Source organism: Glycine soja, chromosome 11 (genome assembly GCF_004193775.1).
Source record: "Glycine soja cultivar W05 chromosome 11, ASM419377v2, whole genome shotgun sequence".
Taxonomy (NCBI): Eukaryota; Viridiplantae; Streptophyta; class Magnoliopsida; order Fabales; family Fabaceae; genus Glycine; species Glycine soja.
This window is the reverse complement of record NC_041012.1, coordinates 52122767-52141857: the sequence shown is the minus strand read 5'-3', so window position 1 is coordinate 52141857 and position 19091 is coordinate 52122767. Positions and strand designations below refer to the sequence as shown.

Below are 19091 nucleotides of genomic sequence, written 5' to 3'. Positions count from 1 at the left end.
CCATTAGAAAAAAAAATGCATGTGGTCTCATATCATAAAACAAGTACAGAGACCTACTGCATATTGCAATTACAGCTTGTAGGAGTGGAATGGTGGAACTCTTCAACGATAGTACTCAACAGTAGCCCAACTTTTTGCAATCCCATGGGCCCTCTCTACCTAAATGTTTTGCCTGGTGTGACTCTATACTTGTTCTTACTGCCTTGTATTCTATTGCTTGGATTTAATCCACTCTAACTTTTTAAAATTAATAATTCCCACTTGCTGGTCCCCATTGACACTAACATAACACCTGTTGGGCATACCCATATCATATGCACTTCATGAAGACGTGAAGGCACGTTATTCAATGTCCGTCCTAAGCACTTCAGTAGATTTTCATTAAGCAAGAGATAATTTCAGTTTCATTTGCTTAAATTTTAATCTTGTAGTACTATATAGCTAATCATTAACATCCACTGTGTTTTTACCCTACATAATGAAAAGCCTAAAAGACAAACCTCACTATTGCACCTATTTTTTGGGTACATAATAAGTCAACGACAAATTATACTTATTGATCATTCCAACAGTATACAATCAAACGTACGTAGCTTATTTTTCTTTTGCATCTGCTTTATGGCTTTCCCACTTTCATTTCCTAATTTAACCTCAGAAGTAACCTGTGAGTGCTCTAAGATGTACTGCATGTTTGCATATTAATCAGGGGAGTTCAAAAGTATTTATACTATCTTAACATTCAGGGTAATATCCAGACATGTAGATAAAAGTTGAGAATGATTATCTAAAAACAGCTGTAAGCTTCTCCTCATTTGATAGATGTTAATCAATGCAACACTATACTAGGGAAAGCCATAAATCTGAAAAATATAATTTTTAAGAAAAAGAAAAACTAGATTACCAACCTCATGAATTCTTACAAGCTAGAAAACAATGACGTACTCCAACTTTATTACGAATCAGAAATTAACACAAGGCAACAATGTGGACCATGAAATCAAAATTCAGTAGCGAGAGGTGCATGGTTGGTGGGGATGAAGGCATAGGTATAGATAAGACCAGCCAAACCACCACCAATAAGAGGGCCAACCCAGTAAATCCAGTTGTCATGAAAGTCACCACTGACAACAGCAGGGCCAAAGGAGCGTGCAGGGTTCATGGACCCGCCAGAGAATGGCCCTGCTGCTAAGATGTTGGCGCCAACAATGAAACCAATGGCAATGGGTGCAATTGTGCCCAACGAACCCTTCTTAGGGTCTGCTGCTGTGGCATACACTGTGTACACTAATCCAAATGTGATTATGATCTCTGTAACTACTCCTTCACCAGCTCCAATTCCCGCAGCAACACTGTGGATAGGAGTATCCTGCACACACCAAATCATTAATTAATTGCCAATTAACAGAAAAAAACCAGTGACAAACTTGAGGAGTAAGGATGTTTTAAGTTTGAACTTACATAGCCAGTGACAAACTTGAGGAGTAAGGATGCCACTATGGAGCCGAGAAGCTGTGCAATCCAGTAGAAGAGACCAGTGAGGATGGTGATGTGGCCCCCAAGAGCCAACCCAAAGGTCACAGCAGGGTTCACATGGCCACCAGAAATGTTGGCTCCAACAGAAACAGCAACGAAGAGAGCAAAACCATGGCAAATAGCAACGGCTACCAACCCAGTTGGATCAAGAGCTGCATCTGATGTCAACTTAGCTGCAAAAAGAATTATAACAAGTCAGACTCGTGTTCAAATTAAGCAAACACAACGTTTTTAAAATATTTGGTTTGCAAACTTCTGCATGTATGTACATCATTCAGAAAACTTTGTAACAAGGATCCTCACTCTTTTCTTTTACTATTACTTTTCGTTTACTTGAATTAAAAAAAAAAAAAAAATGTTGTGCATGTGCTACTTGCATTAATGTAACTCTAGTAATAAAGAAGTGGCAGTGACAAGTACAAGTCTGAGGTCAAACAGAAAAAAACTAACTAACCATAGGCTATGGCTGAACCAACACCGGCAAAAACAAAGAGAAGGGTTGAGATGAACTCAGCAATGTAGGCCTTGATGGAGGCAAAACTGACAGAATCATTGAAGCTTCCGAATGCTATGCCAGCCATCTTCAGAAGTTTCTTTGAGAATCTCAAAGATGGAGGAGGAGAAGATATAAGATAAGGAAGTGTTGGGGGAGTTAGAAATATAGCACAAAAGGCTTCTATAGGGAGCAATATAAATAGTAGAAAATTATCAAGGACAGTATCAAGGCTTATTAAATAAGTTTACGACTCTAATTTTGATTGGTTGGGTTGCTTTTTATATTCGATTTTATTTTATTGATGATTAATATTTGATGTTTGATTTGGTTGATCATTTTTAATAAAATCTTATCTGATTGATACAATTTAAACTTAAAACCTTTATTTAAATTATCTAAATCTAATTTCACTTATTAAATCACCATAACGTTGATGGCTAAATTATTTTGTTGTTATTATTATTATTAAGAAAAAGTTACTTTAAGATTTTTTGGTATAGAATAAGAATATCTTCTGCTAGCAGCAGCAGTTGAGGCAATTATGTTAAAGAATAAAATGTTTTTATGTAAAACAAATAAATTAGGATATGTTTATTTTAAAATTTGAATAGACTAATTAAAGTTAGGGTACACTTATAATTTGGACTTTGGAGTGTGGATAGTACGTACGTGAATGTGGTTAGTGTGCTGCATAATATCAATGCATATCCAAACGGGTCTTTCTCTGGCAAGCTTAGCTGTCAGTGGCGTGAATCATGATTCATTAGAAATGTCCAGAAGCTGAAAAATGATTACTTCATGTGAGTAGAGAGTGAAGGAAATAACCACAAGAGAAGTGGAGTGGAGAACATGAATGAAATTTGGGCCACAAATAGCACCGCCCATTCTCTAAGAATCGGCAGGGCTGTGGAATTTAAAATGCATCAACAGAAATTTCTGGTCTTAAGGATTTTTGGCCACTCTTTTTGTTTAATGCTGAAACATGCTTTTTAAAATGGTTTGGTTAATTATGATTATGTCATCATTAATCCAGATTTCAGATTCCAGATTCAAATTGTTTGTCTCATTACTAGTTTTTTCTTTCTTTTATTGAATTAAAAATTTAGCAATTTTTTCTCCTTTATTTTCTTCAGAAAATCCTCAAAAGTAAAGTTGGAAGTGTCTACTGCCACTCTTAATTGGTTATTATCACTTTTTTTAACTACTCTTATCATTTTCTTCTCAAAAAATACACTTGACTAAAATGTTGTTTTATAGATTTATTTTTTCCCCGGCAAATGTTAATTGTTGTGCTCTCTTTTTCAAAATATTGGACTTTTTTTTAGGAAAAAAAATCAAATATTTTGATTTTTCTTTCATTTTCCTTATTCTTAACCATCCAACCAAATCAATATTATATCTTTATATATGTTTATTCTTTCGTGTGACTCATACACCTTAAATTTGAAGTTAATAATTACGGCAATGAAAAATATGATGAAAAAATAAGGGGAAAAAAAGAGTGAATGTAAAATTAAAAAGAACTTGAAAAAATCAAAATTAAAAAACAATGGTTTTGCCTTTTGAATATCCCATTCCGGCATGTGATTCTTTTGTCCTCTCCAGCCAAATGCCAAACTTGATCATGAAATGTCTAGTTAGCCATGGGAGCTCCGTTACTTTTTTGAAACAGAGCATAAAATTGCTCATTTCAAAGCAGCCAAAAAACAATTGGGTGATAGGAACCCTTCTTTGTATACTGATAAATTTTCCAGAAAGTTTCATTCGGATCAGACACGCTAGCTAATCAAACAACTTTTGAAGCAGCAATGGAGCTACTTGCAGTTATGGCTGGCAAAACCCTTTCCCCCGATTTTATTTTTTTCTTATTTTATATGTAATATTTATTAAAAAAAATTAATGTGCATTTGTTGCAGATTATTCTAGAGAAATAATTAAATTTTTTTTATCATCTTTATGGAGCTTTAAGCACAGTTGTTGTTTTTTAAAATAAAATTAAAATTGATATAAGTACTTAATATTATTATTAATTTTTTGACAAAGGAAGACTCAAATGATTTCATTAATAATAATAGAGTAAATATATGTTATTATTTTTTTAAAATTTAATCACTTTTTTAATGATATTGTATGATTTTAACTAGTATTAAGACAGTCTAATTATATTGTTAAGATTATGTTTGACAAAATTAGATAAAAATTAAAAAAAAATATTTGAAAAAAATAGTTGGAAACCGAAAAAACTAACAAAAAACAAAAAAAATGAACTTATTAAATTAAAAATATTCGATAAAATTAGTTATTAAAGTAGATGAAAATTGTAAAATAAAAAATATCATAATTTATTTTAAAAAGATAACAGAAAATGTAAATAAATATATTGAGGATAAAAATTAAAAAAATATAAAAAAACTAGAAGCTAATATTTAAAAAAATATGATTTTCAATAGTATTTCAAAAAATTAAAAACTACTAAAAAAACTATTAAAAAAACTATTAAAAAAACTTGTTTATTAAATAATTAAATAAATTTTTTAATTAATAAAAAATTAAAAACTAACTAGAATAACTTGTCCAACATCGTACCTATTAGATAACTAAAATTTTAGCCTATACTGCCATTGCAGCAGCACATGTTTTGTCTCAGTTGCATGGTTGTAATTAATAGGAATCCTTATCTGCCAACTATTCAATAAGATAGAGCCATGCATCAAGCTACAAAATAAGCATCATGTTAGCAACGACTAGTTGTTTAATTTAAAACACTGTCTTCATTAATAGTTTTATTATCCTTTCATAATCCAGATAGCCTGAGTTCAATTAAAGAATTTAAAATTGAACCAAGCATAATGTCAAACTTGGAGTTCTCTCTCGCACTGCCATATTTAATATATATAATTTAATTTTGATGGGTAGAATTTTATTGAATCACTTTTGTGAGAAGGAGGAGGTGAAGGCCGAAAAAATTAATTTAAAGGAGATGAACTGTCTCATATAAAAACATCATTATAAGTCATGTTATTTGATTTTCCTTAATTTTATGGGACTAAGTCGTGAAATCTGGCTTGAATATTTTTGAGTATCATTGCCAGCGCAATTATGGGCCTTAATAGCAGACAACTAAACAAGCATACAAGTATGAAACAAAATGAATAATGACAACAAAGGTTCATGTAATCCGTGGCGACCAATATTGTAGTTTATTCCGATTAGTAACTAAGCTATGCCTAGGGACAGTGGCCACTCTAGTTTTGGACCAAAAGTGATTCTATTAGATGCTTCATTTTCAAAACTATATAGATCAATTTGTAAAGCACGGGATGTGGTATGTTGTGCCATTTGAAAAATTTAGGGTGGGCATTTTCATTTTCTATTTTTATAATTGTTTTTATTTTTAAAAAGATTAGAATTTTGAAAATATGTTTGGTTTGACTTGTTATTTTCTGTTTTCATGAAATAAAAATACTGAAAATTTATGATATATTGACTTTTTATCTTTTTGTATTTATAGATTTGCTTAAAATTACATTCATTATCACCACAATTTTATTTTATCCGAAATGAAGTTTCTGTTCTCAACTGAAAACAGTGTATCACTCATCACATTATCAATTATCTCTTTCTTTTTTTAATTTTTTTCCCTCTCAAAATATAAACTAATATCAGATTACCACAAAACATTTTTTTTATATGGGGGATGGTTCCTATCTTGCTTTGTGTATGGTTCAAAGAACATGCCAAGTTGTTATCGGGTTATTTTTTTTACACCTAATAAATTTTTTTTACACTCAATATATTTTAAAAAAATTTAACTTTATCATTTTTCACTTCTTCTATAAGCCCAATAGCCTCATAATCCGTATAGGTTATATATAAGGATATTTTGTATTTTTTTCTGGTGTGTTGGAAAAAATATTGGATGCAGGAAAAGAAGATTCCTGTTATCTTATCTTTTGCTTTTGGGGGTCCATGTTATCAATTGATCTTTGGTCCAGGGCAATTCGTTCTATTGGGTGGGCCATTGCTATATCTGTGCTTGGGCCTTTCGGCCTTTTTGCTCTTTGTTTCGTTGCTTTCCTGATTATAGGAATAAAAAAAAAAAGTTTGGAGCCTTGGTCTACGATTTTATTTATGAACTTTTAAACCAAATAGATGTGAAACTTGTTTATTCCTTAAACAATCAACGATAAACTACCAATTAGGAAGTTGAAGTTTACAAGAGGCAATATCAATTGTTGAGGAAAACACTAACTAAAAATTGATCTAATAATCCCAGGCATTTTCTTTTGCTGGTAGATAAGTTTAATATATTTGGTAAGGCTACCATCCAAATCCTTATTCCATACAAAAGAAAGTGAGGCAACAATCAACAAGACACCAGTCATTCTACCTGCTTATTTTCAGGAAAAGGAATTGAAGCACAACAATGATAGTATCCATTTTCGTTGAAAGAAAATCTCTGCGAAAGATGAGCTTCAGGAATAAGATACTGCCCCCAGTCCTCTGATCAATACTGCTTGAATATGCCCCGTGCATCAAAAGAATCGACCTTTCTTGTCCACTTGTTCTTGTTCCTCAACACCGGTAGCACATATCAGCAATTTAAACTGAAAATTATCTAAAGTTTTACAAAGCAAGGGAGATTGTTGAGCTGCAAAAATAAGGGGGGATAGAGTAGCACCTTTTCCTATGCCTTGCATTCATCACAGTGGCGTGTAGCTGTAAAATAAGAGAAAAATCAAGATGATCACCGAAAACGGTTAAAACTACAAACAAAATTGCACTTTTCTATTACTATTACAAACAAAATGCACATAAATCTATATTTAATGACCTACACATAATTTAAGGAATAATTTTTTCCATCAATGAGTATGGTCAAAGACTTCATGGTAAGCATAAGGGTATAAAAGAAATTTAACAATTAATATATTTGAAAATAGGTTTATGTTTTTATATAAAGGACTAGAGGCAGTATTACTTATCCAAAAGCAATAAATGAATCTGACAAATTTAATTTGCCTTCAATTTCTGTTTAGCATCATTCTCTAATACAAGTCCAGCTTCAACATATGCATCAATGATGACTTCTAAAAAGCTTAGAAAACTCAAACAATTCTTTGAGGGTAATATATGATTAAAATCAGGTACCAACACTGATTCAAATTTCTTAGTTAACCCCCCCCCCCCCCCCCAAAGAGAAATATATATATATATATATGGATACGACAGACATGTAAAAGACGATCCTCACCGCCAGTCTCTTCCACAGGAGCATACAGAACACGGGCTTTTGCCAAAGAACCTTTGATGCATTCCTACAAGATTAAGCATATGTTTCCCTCATTAAAGATATTAAACAAATTACACAGAGGTCAATTTTAATGGGGTAAAAGTTTCTAGCAGACATAAAGTGCTACGAGAAATCTTTCAATGAAGGCTAAGGTTACATGAGTATTAGGATTAACATCTCATGATGCAATGCTATAAATAATGAACATCTTATTAACAAGGTTTCAAACATAAAACTTTCAGATTGTTAATAACAAACAAAAAACTTACAGATATCAACTTTTTAACTTTTATATTGTTCAGTTACTTCATTCCATAGATTTAGTGAATGTACTAGTAGCAATGTCATTGTATATCTTGTAAACAGATAAGCAGCAACTAGGAATTCATATGAATAATGTATCAGAAAAATGGAGCTCAAAGTAGATACCCAGTCCCTTTAATCTTATAGAGAGAGGCTGATTATCCAAGGCTTCCATAACTTTCAAGGAGATACTCTACACAGCTACAAACGTAAATACAAAATTCTAATTCTCAAAATAAATTATCAGGTTGAATTTAATAAAACTTACCTGCAAGACCTCAGAGGCTGTCTTAATTCGCTCTTTGTTCCATAGCTTAAGCATGAGTACTGTAAGGTGAAATGTTTTAGGCTTGATGAATATGGATTTGTCAATACCCAGGTCTGCAAAAGTGCAACATAAATCAGCAAAATTTCATATTGAAGATGAATCATGGGGGAAGGAAGAAGAAGATTAACAGAACAAGTTGTTATTTGAAGTAAAGCATAAATATTTGATCCTTGTTGAGTTTCTATCTGATAAATTAAATTTATTAGCCATGAAAATGATTGGTTACTAGGTAATATGAACATGTCTTAGCCTCTTAGGGTTCAGGAGAGTAACCAACTAACTCCGTAATATCCATATATAATTTAACAAGAATTCAGAGAACAGGCTCCACAAGTAGAAAATGATGGGAAACACATATCAAGACATACTTAAGAATATTTATGCTGCTGGGCTGACTACACAATGGATATAATTTCACTCTTGATTCAAACTCCTTAAGCTATAAATATCAGAAGCATAGCAAACCAGTTTGTTTTGATACCAGACGGAGCGGAAGACTTGGATGCTTTAGGTGCATAACTGACAAGGGGTATGTTAGTAACATTAACTTTAACCGATTTACTGTTGTCATTAACTTTAAGCTCAACTGCAACACCAGAATTTTCCTTTGATAGTTGATCCACTTTTTTGGTGTCAGTAGTAGTACTCTCATCCTCATTGGAATCAGTCTCAGTATCAGTATTCTCATCCATGCAAGAACCAATTTCCAATATTGAATGTTGAAAATTGATGAGTTTATCAACTAACTCAGGATGAATGGCCAATGGAAGGGATATGAAGTGTGAATAATCAAGACTTCGACTATTAACCGTCTGTTATCAAACACAAGCAAACATGTGAATTAGTCTGTGACTGTGAAGTGTGAAGTAAACACAAGAAACAAATTGGAAAAGGAGATAAATATAACCAAGGATCATTTGAATCTGAGAGACTGCGCGGACAGGCAACAAACCTCATCAATTATAGCCTGTATCTTCTCTGAAGCTGAATTCCCGCTGTTGATTGAAATGCCTTCAGTGGCTGCAAAAGGCATTTATATCGAATAATTCAGATAGCAAATTTCGTTATCCACTCAAAAAGTATGAGAATAATAATTATTTAGAGGAGATCCCTGTTACGAATGCAGAGCCACACTTGGGTATGAACAACAAAAACAGAGCAGCCAGGGTGGATTATGCAAAAGAGGGGGTGTCAACAGAAGATAAGCCCAAAAGGAGGATCAGAAAACCCACATACCTGGATGACTTCGTCTGAGAATAGCGACAACACCAGGAAATGCTGAGTCATTCACAGAATCTTCGAAAATCTTCTTCCAACGACATTCTTGCTCAACGTTATCCAGCCTGCATAGCAGCACTAACAAATTGGTGATTGTAATATTCCTAGGATCTTTCCGTTACTAGGAGGATTATAAATACCTGTAAATAAAGAGCAAGAATCAATGAAAAAGTTTATGAATTTCTCTCTCTCGTGTTATCCTCTTCTTTCTTAACTTCTGGAGGGGCTGGTCCTCATAAAACCCAGCACGATCGTAACAATCCCACTCCAAAAAGCCAGGCAATTAAGGATGGGGGAGCTTCTACTTTGAACTGAAGTTCTGTATCTCAGACTCAGCAAATATAAGACTCATGCTCATGTCAAACATAATTATGTTCTAGCCTTTTAAAGAAATTGGACTTTATGTTTCTATAGAGTGAAGAAACTCAACTTGAACCAAAGACCTATAACATCATTATGATTGTCAAATGTCAACACACTCAATCTATTCTTTTGAATAAAAGAGAGCTATGTTTATGTCAAATCAATCAGCTATAACTTAAAAATCTCAAAGAATAACAATAATCAAAATTAAAACACAAACACAATAAAATGATAACTATTTCAAAGCTGATCTACACAAGATAGATAGCAGATTAGGTAAACCCAAAACTTACTAAAAAATCCTCTTCTTTTGAAGTAGGTATTATGATTTTAACCCCCATATCCTCTTCTATCTTTTTCTGTGTGGATCCCCTGAAAATGTATTAAGCATAGTAAGATGTAAATAATCTACTTCACACATCATAAGCACAATATTCTAACCTTTCCCCTGATAATAACAATAGCAACAAGATTTGTGTAATTGTATCCCACTTCCCACATGGTGTTGGCAACATGAACCTCAAGTCAAAACTATTTAAAACTCCTAACATGCACAATTTTGCTTTTCACCGTATATCATCAAAGCACACTCTTTTCTCTTGTCCCTCTTACAATTGTATGAAAATTATTTTTCTTTATCACTTTCACCCATGTCTTAATAAAAAAATGTTTATAATAGGAAGAAAAGGAGGGCCAAAGGGGGAATATTCTGTCATAACAGAATTGAAAGGAAAGTTGTATATAAATAAAGGTAGAGGGTGTTTAGTGAGGGGTGGGGAATTTTAGCAAATAGAGAGGAAAGATTTATACAATCTTGAGAGCGTAGGATTCTTCTGTAATCCAGAGAAGCTTATACATTCTAAGATTGTAATTCATTCTCCTTCACATTGGAGGAGCAAGTTCTTGCAATAAAAGTCTACATTTTCAGATTCTTTCCCTGCCAGTTTCTATTAATGTCATATTGAGCCTCTCTTTATCTGAAATTTATCTACTTCAAGCTGGCTAAGCAATGTTGTTATTAATTCCATTATGCAAAACAGAAATTGAAAACTAGTTTTTACCCTTTTCCTTTAATAAAACGAAATAGGGAAGCACCAACCTGCACAACAAACGCAAAATTAAAACAGATGAAAAGGCTGAAGCTTTTGGCTGTTCAATGCAATGCATAATCAGAAAAGAGAACCAAAAGGAAGTATAGTTCTTTATTAAAACAAAACAAGACAAACTAGAGATCAAAATTAAGGACGCAGAAAGATAGTACAATAAAAAATTTCTAAAAAAGCAACAAGTGATAACATTACTTTCCACTGTAAATTAGTGACAAAAAAACAAGAAGAAAAATATCAAACAACAATAAACACTATGGTTGGATTCAAAGAAAAGCAAGGAGAAAACACATCAGTAGCGTAGCCTTGCATGCAAGTCTTCTAATGAAATCCTTCCATATTTTAATGAAGTCCTGTCATCTGATAACTGATAACAAACTGATTAATTCTAGCATTATAGTAACATTTAATGTAGATTGAACAGCCAACACTGCATGAAACCAAAACGTAATGAAAAACGACCAACTAAAAGATATATGGTAATCGCTAGCATGTAACAGACGAAATGAACAAATATTGGGTTGGTATCATCATAAAACGTAAACTACCAATTCAAAAAAATAAAAGGAAGTGGAAAATTATAATCTTGCCTGCACAGAAATTGAATGCTTTTCGGTGGAGACAGATGAATCTCCTTCTAGCACTCTGTTTTCAGCATTATCCTGCAACTGGCTTGAACTAGTAGCTGAGTCAGCAACTACCTTCGTGAGATGTTCATTTGAAATATTGCTAGATGTGCTACAGCCAGTTTCTTGAACTTTGCCTCCATCTACTGACTTAACAAGTGCATCCTTCATCAAGCTTTCTGCAAAACCACATCATTTTATATGAATAACCCCCCTCCCCGGTCTCTCCTAAGAAGTAAAAACTAAAAACTAAAAACTAAAAAGTATCATGCTTTTTGAAAATCACGCTACTGCATGGCATCAAGTGCTTGCCAAGTACTTTTAGGTAGCAGAAAACACATAAAATACAATAATACTTATTTTTGGTCTAGGAAATACACCATATGCAAACATCGGATAAAAGTAACTAGTTTATATGTTAAAGAATTATATTTCCCAAAATGTCACGTCATGCAAAAGAAATCATAAAAATCATAACCATAACGCAAAGTTGTCGGTACAACTGAAGTTGAATATCAGTATGTCCTGGGACAAAATAGACAAACCTTCATAAGAACTGGCATTGGTGGCAATTGGTCTCCAGATAGAATTCATTTTCTTCTGTTCCATGCTATGGTCTGCAAGACATATTTTCTTCTTTCTACCACTCATCATAAAATTGCAGCTTAAGCAATGATAAGCGTTCTGCCCCTGTTGCAAAAAATAAAATAACTTTAAGCTGAGAAAGGAGTTCAAAACTAGAGAAAATTTGATACAATTGCAACTCAACATTGAATGTAGTATAAGTATAAAACAATTTTTTTGTGAGTGTAAGAATGAGTCCCAGACTCCCCTAGTAGTAGAAGCTGGGAACCTGAAAACAATAACGTGTAGACCTTGCTGCCACATAAGTATTGGTAAACTTGAGAACTCGTTCCACTCTGCAAACCAAAAGAACATCAAACTTATAATTTTGTGAGGCAAAATGAATAGAATGGAATCAAAAGATAATTTATTTTGTAAGGAAATAGCTTTTTCAACGAACCTGATGAGAGACCTGCAAGCTATCATTCCCAAGGAATGAATGAAGATGACTGTGGTGTGCGCCGCAAGGCCCGTTTGCTGAGTTCAATTATGTTTTAAAAAAAAAAACAAGATTTTCGTTACAGAGTTTAATTGATTTGTTCCCAGAATCCAAACACGGCGCTAAGGTTAGATGCTAACGTGCGCGAGGAGAGCAGAATGAAGTTTGGACTCGGCGTGGGTGAGTCAGCAATAGACGTGGCAAGTCGTCGCTGAATTTGCGTATTTGGTGGCAAAAAGCCCCTCCTTTTCTCTCTGATAAATTTCTCCAAGGAATAGAGGGGAGTTGTGAATTGTGAAAGAGAAGAGAATGGAATCGAGTCGAAGAGCGGTGGAATCATACTGGAGATGGCGCTTGATCGACTCAGCTACCTCCGATGAAGACAAAGTCACACCTGTCTACAAACTCGAAGAAATCTGCCAACTCCTACTCTCTTCCCACGCTACTATCGTCAAGGAGCTCTCAGAATTCATCCTTAAACGCCTCGACCATAAAAACCCCATCGTCAAACACAAGGTACATACGCATGCACTGCACCATTATTATTATTCCCTTCCTGAAATTGAAATCGGATTCAGATTATTGTGTTGTGTTGTGTTGCACTTGGCAGGCTTTAAGATTGATCAAATACGCGGTTGGAAAGTGTGGTGTGGAGTTTAGAAGGGAAATGCAGAGACATTCGGTGGCAATACGTCAATTGTTACACTACAAGGGTCCTTCGGATCCTCTCAAAGGCGATGCACTCAACAAGGCTGTGAGAGACACTGCTCAAGAGGCCATCTCTGCTATTTTTTCTGCAGATGATAACAAAAACCCACCTCCTTCAGCTCCTCCTGCTGCTTCTGATCTCAATAGACGGATAGAAGGGTTTGGGAACACGAACTTCCAAGCGCCTTCTCATGATAAGAAATCGTTTCTCAGTGAGGTGGTTGATATTGGAAGTGCAACCATTAAGCAAGGGCTCAGTGCCTTCACACAGGGCCATTCTTCTCTCATCAAGAATGAGGCTGGGACTGGAACCTACAAGGGCCCCAATAATCTTCATGCCTCATTTACAGCAGAAACAGAACGTGGCGACAGATATGAACCCGTTGCGTATCGCGGTGGAATGCAAGGTGCTTCTGGACTTTCAAGGAATCATTCTGGTGGCCCTTTGAATCGGGATACTAGTGTAACTAGGATCGAAATGTCGATTGCGAAAAGTGATGCTAGTTATGCTGAGAGCAAGACACAAGAGGATAGATTGCTGGAGACAGTTGCAAGTTCTGGTGGTGTGCGCCTGCAGCCCACTCGAGATGCCATTCAAGTTTTCCTAAGAGAGGCTGCAAAGTTGGATGCCATGGCTTTATGTCATGCCATTGAACGAAAGCTCCAGTCTCCGATGTGGCAGGCATGTCTGTTGTGTTGACGTTTCTTCAAAAATACCGAATTCAATCATACATGAATGCCCATATGAATTGCTCAACGCTTCATTTGATATTTGCTGCATATTATTGATGTATTTGCCATCCCATTTTTACCTCTTTTGGGAACAATATTTTCAGGTTCGTGTGAAAGCCGTTTGTGTCCTTGAGTCCATCGTCAGAAAGAAAGACGATGACGATCATTTTTCACGTATGGCGTCTTACTTTGCTGAAAATAATGATCTGGTGTTGAGATGTTCTGAATCCCCCCAAGCATCTTTGAGGGAAAAGGCAAACAAGGTACCCTATTTCAACTTCTCGTTCATCTCATATTTTCTTCTTATATCAATTCATATCTTCTTTTTTGAATTACTTTTATTTCTTTTGACTTGAGCATTATTCTGAGCATGAAGTAATTTTTAACCAGAGTTATTGAACCATAATTACATTAAATTGGAGTATTGGTGATAGGCATGTAGTTGGAAGTCCTATAATGAGTTATAGATTCATCTTTCATCTTTACATTCTCTTAACATGATGTTAACATTTGCGTCTGAGGCACGCGTGGGAAATGACATGGACATAGTTAGACAGAATAACGTAATATCTAATGAATAAAGAGATGTAATATGTGATGTTTGATGAGTGTAAAATAGAAAAAGACTTTCTCGGTGCTAACAAATAGGTCAAGTACTAGTGTATTGCAATTGGTGTAAACCCAAGCCCACTAATACAATAAGGCTTCTCACCCTAATTAAATAATGAAATAACTCCCAAGATTTTTTCCTTAGTTTGAGTACTAATTGATTTTACAATATATTTTGAGATATTGTAACAAATGTTTGGTGTAATATATGCCTAAAGATCCAAGTTGAGGATTTAATTTCTTTCCCTTTTAATAAATCTGATAATCCAGCTTGTATTCATTCCCCCTTCTTCTATCCACTCAATTATGTGTGCCACTCGTTAAATCTGCACAATAACATGCTAGTTACTATGAGAGTATAGATACTGGCAGAGAATTTAAGTTATATCTCAGAACTCTGCAAAATATTGTGCAGTTCTTTCTGTTTTTTGGTCAAATTACACAGACAAAAGGAATCACTCTATACCAAATAGCTAAGTAGGAACTATGAAGCAGAAAAATTTTAGAGCAATCAAAATAAGAGCAACCTTTTGATTGCAAGATTAATATTTTGTAATTAAATTTAGCACTTGGCCCTTTGATGGACAGGTTCGTGGTCTTTTAGGTGGAAACCAACTAAACAGTGCTATTAACTCGGAGAAGGCTGTGAAAACGGATAGTGCTGCCGTTGCTGAGTTACCTGACTTGATAGACACTGGTGATTTGAATGACTATCATGGAACAGATGATACTACAAAGAGTAAGAATGATCAAAATATAGCACATTTGACACCATCCACACCTCCAGCTCTGGCTGATGATTTATTTGGAAATTTTATGAACTCTGGAGTAGCTAGTAATGAACTAAAAAATGATGATGATCCCTTTGCTGATGTGTCATTTCATTCTAATGACAACAAAGAGCCTGCAGATATCTTTTCAAGCATGACTGCTGGTGATGATAAATTGGGTCATCATGTGAGTCATGGTCTGGGGAATAGAACTGAACCTGAAAATGATGATTTATTGGCTGGCTTGTCCATTGATGAAAATACCTCTAGTACTAAACAGAAAGTAACATCTCCTGCCATGCAATCCGAATCTTCATTTTCTGGTTTAAACAATCATGTTAGCCATCTGGGACCTGAAAATGGTTTAGGTGGCATGTTGGGCACACAAGCAGTTGGGTTCGATGTAAATTCCATATTTCCTTCTGGTCATCCGCCTTGTACTGTACAGCCTGGCATTATGTTGAACCAGTCATATTCTTCTCAGCCACTTAATTATGGTGCCATGGGAAATCTCTTGGCTCAGCAGCAACTTCTAGCAACAATGGCTAATTTCCAGCACCTTAATAATGTCAACAAGAATGATGGTGGTACTGCTCAAAATGCTGGATCCAATGGAAAAACACCTCTTCCGGACATATTCCAATCAAAATTTTCAACTCAAGCTCCTAGCTCAATGATCAACAGTTCAAAGAAGGAAGAAACTAAAGCATTTGATTTTATATCGGTAAGTCTTGGAGTAAATCATTTATTTACCATCCAACGATTTACTTTAAGCATTGTAATGATCTGCAATGATTTGTCTGCTTTGTAGAATCCAATCTTGTTTAGATTCAGTGGAATTCAATCATTTGAATGTGATTTATCTTAAGAAACAAGTCATTTCATTTGCTTTATTGTACAAGCCCTTTTTGTGGAATTGTAGATGTCATCAGAAGTTCATAATTGAACACCTTGAATACCAAATAATAGCTACCAGGATGAACAATTTATCCTGTCAGGTCATGGTTTCTGCTTTATGGAAACTATAGCTTGAGTTTGATAAACTGGGTTGTTCCTTATTAGTGTCGCAGCTCATAATTAGATTTATTTCTTCATTATTTGTTCTTAGGACTGATTTCCTTATTTGTAGTAATCAGACCATATTTCCTGCCCATAATTATAGGCTAGCATTTAGTATCAAAGTGGTATATATTGTAACCCTCACTTTACAGTTTTCAATTATAAAAAATAATATTCATTTTTCCTCATATTTCAAGTTATAGTTTTAACAATACTTTGTCTAGTTTTTGGTTGACTCACTTGATCATGTTGTCTAACGCTTGTAGGACCATCTTGCTACTGCGTGCGATTCAAGGAGAGTAATTTGAAATTTCAATGTTTTGCTATTGTGGAGAAAGACTTATGGTGCTGTATGATGCCGTAGTGGATTTCACACGAATAGATCAAACTGGTTTATAATTTCCAATGAAAAAAGTTGATTGATTTCCTTTACCATGATGGAGCATTGTCAATGTTATTTGATTCGTCCATGTCGTCAACGAAATATGAGCAAAATTTTTGCACTTGGAAGAAGAAGAAATGGTTACTACCGGTTCTCTTATTTTGAATGGAAATGAGCATTAGAATGTTGATATTTTTTTTCCTTTAATTCTTTTTGTACGTAGTTGAGATTTTTTATCTGTATTCCAGGCACTATCAGCATTATCATATGAGTGAATTCGGCGTAATGTCTTGCTTTTTCCTGCTGCAATGTTTATGAGTTCTGTTTGGCCCTTTCTTTACAATTTTTTTCTCAATAGAAAATGGTCCCTCCCATCTCCTTAAAGTCCAGTATAAATCTAGCACCCCTTGGAAACAAATTTCATACTTGGTTCAATTGTTCGATCGGATTCAGCTTTCTTGGAGTGTTTTAAATTCTTAATTTCCTTTGCCTTTTGAAAATGACCAAATGATGTGCAGAATAGAAAAGGAAGGATTTAATGGGGATCTGGCATAACTCGAGAAAAGTAAATTGACAAGAAGGAAGGTCCTTCAAGAGCCCAACCCCCAAGTTCTTGTAAGATTTTATTCATCAAATCAAGATAGTTTTGAAAGATTTTGTTTTAGATCTTTGAACAAATTGAAAAGGCATTTTTTTATGATCATTTTAATCTTTTATATAAGTTACTTAATGAAAAAACTGAAAAAAAATTAATATGATCATCTTTTAAATTTAATTTTTTGATAATTGAACGACCAAGTTAAATTTTTTAATAATTAAAGATTAAATTGAATATTAAAATATAATTAAGTTGAATTTTTTAATAATTAAAGATTAAATTAAATATTAAAATATAATTAAGGGAAAAATTTAAATTAAATTTTTATTTTTTTTAAAATATACTTGTTAGTAAACAAAAATTAAAGGGCAGTAGTGTAAAATAGTTATATATTATCAAGTAATATAAAAAATCTGTTAGTGTGACTTTTAAATTAATTTTGTGAAGACAACAAATTTATCAAAAATGATAGTTTATGATTAAATATAAATATAAAATTATTTTATACTATACATAATTTTTTTTATTTTTTTTAGTCACTTAGCTCATAACCAAAATATAACAATGGACTATAAAAGACCCACTTCTATACCAAAAAAAAGATGGTGGAAGAATTGCATTAAAGGACCAGGTACCAATGCCACTATTTTCGTTTTAAACTTTAAAGTAATAATGTATACCAACCAAAATTACAGCTTGAAATTTAAACATTGCTTAATCAATTAGCTACAGTTTTTTTCCTGGTAAATATGTGGGATGGTTAAAAAAAAAGTAAATATGTTGGATCAAGCACAATTTTGTTTTTCATTGGCTCCTTCAGTTATCATTGGCTCATAGACAACTATAATTCTTATTTGGGGAAAAATAATAAATACATCCAAGGTACATACGTATAATACCTAAAGTAGTTAAAGATTTCAGTATGACTGTTATGTATACACCAATGTTTAAGGTTACAATGAAGGTATGGAGTGAATGTATGTTTGATAGACTGTTATGTATACACCAATGTTTAAGGTTACAATGAAGGTATGGAGTGAATGTATGTTTGATAGAGTGAAAAGAAAAATAAATAAATATAAAAACAGATAAAAAAAAACTTAAATTAAAGTAGAGAGAAAAATGGGAATCTTAGAAAATTTACTTTTTATTTTACTTTTTTTTTCATTCTCTTTTGTCTCTAGCAAATGAATCTGAGTGTGATTATATGCAGTCACATATTGCAGATTACACGTTTGTCTAATATTAAACCGATTCCCTAGGTTGCGTTCTTTGAGTTTATACATAAAAATCACAACACTCTAATTGGGTAATTTGTTGTATTGAAATGAATTTGAGGGGTAAAGAAGAAACCCAATTGGCTGGAAACCAACATAATTTGTGTGTAAAGTAATAGTTGAAGCTTTTTTTAAATTACTCAGATAAATATTTTGGTGAAAAAAGTTTGTGTATCTCATTACTTTTCAACGTGGGAGCGATTAAATACTAATACTAAATAGTATCAATAAAAAAATATACTAAATAGTAATGCCCCCAAGTGTCACATCTTGGTAACTTGGATAGGGATAGCTTGTAAATAATCCATACCATAAGCTACCTCCCTCTAGAACATTGGAAATTCGGAATCCGCGGGAAGGAAGGAATGCTTTTGAATCAGCAGTGCGCACAGCACAACGATATAGCAAAGCATCCTAGGATGGAGATATATGTTTCTTTCTATTATTATCTTTACATAGGATAGGATGATTATGACCTTAATGGAATAATAGACTCCCTAACTCCTAATGTCCTCATTGGCTGAGATTATTGATCTTTTTTTCTTACAAAGGATGCCTAACTTTCTT

General features: G+C 33.7%; 2 protein-coding genes and 1 pseudogene across 2 annotated transcripts; 1 reads left to right on the top strand and 2 right to left on the bottom strand.

The window, feature by feature from the left end:
* Positions 1-785: 785 nt before the first annotated feature.
* LOC114377073 (aquaporin TIP2-1-like) lies at positions 786-2210 on the bottom strand. The gene is made up of 3 exons (XM_028335462.1): positions 1988-2210; positions 1459-1706; positions 786-1366 (listed from the first exon to the last, which is right to left on the bottom strand). Exons 1-3 carry the CDS (start codon positions 2112-2114, stop codon positions 998-1000), a joined length of 744 nt encoding a protein of 247 aa, XP_028191263.1. The 5' UTR covers positions 2115-2210; the 3' UTR covers positions 786-997.
* A 3970-nt stretch (positions 2211-6180) lies between these two features.
* Positions 6181-12506, bottom strand: LOC114375900 (annotated as a pseudogene).
* Positions 12507-12599: 93 nt separating this feature from the next.
* Positions 12600-16989, top strand: LOC114375898 (protein MODIFIED TRANSPORT TO THE VACUOLE 1-like). Its single transcript, XM_028333759.1, has 5 exons — positions 12600-12905; positions 13000-13779; positions 13934-14092; positions 15027-15932; positions 16534-16989. Exons 1-5 carry the CDS (start codon positions 12699-12701, stop codon positions 16573-16575), a joined length of 2094 nt encoding a protein of 697 aa, XP_028189560.1. The 5' UTR covers positions 12600-12698; the 3' UTR covers positions 16576-16989.
* Positions 16990-19091: the final 2102 nt, after the last annotated feature.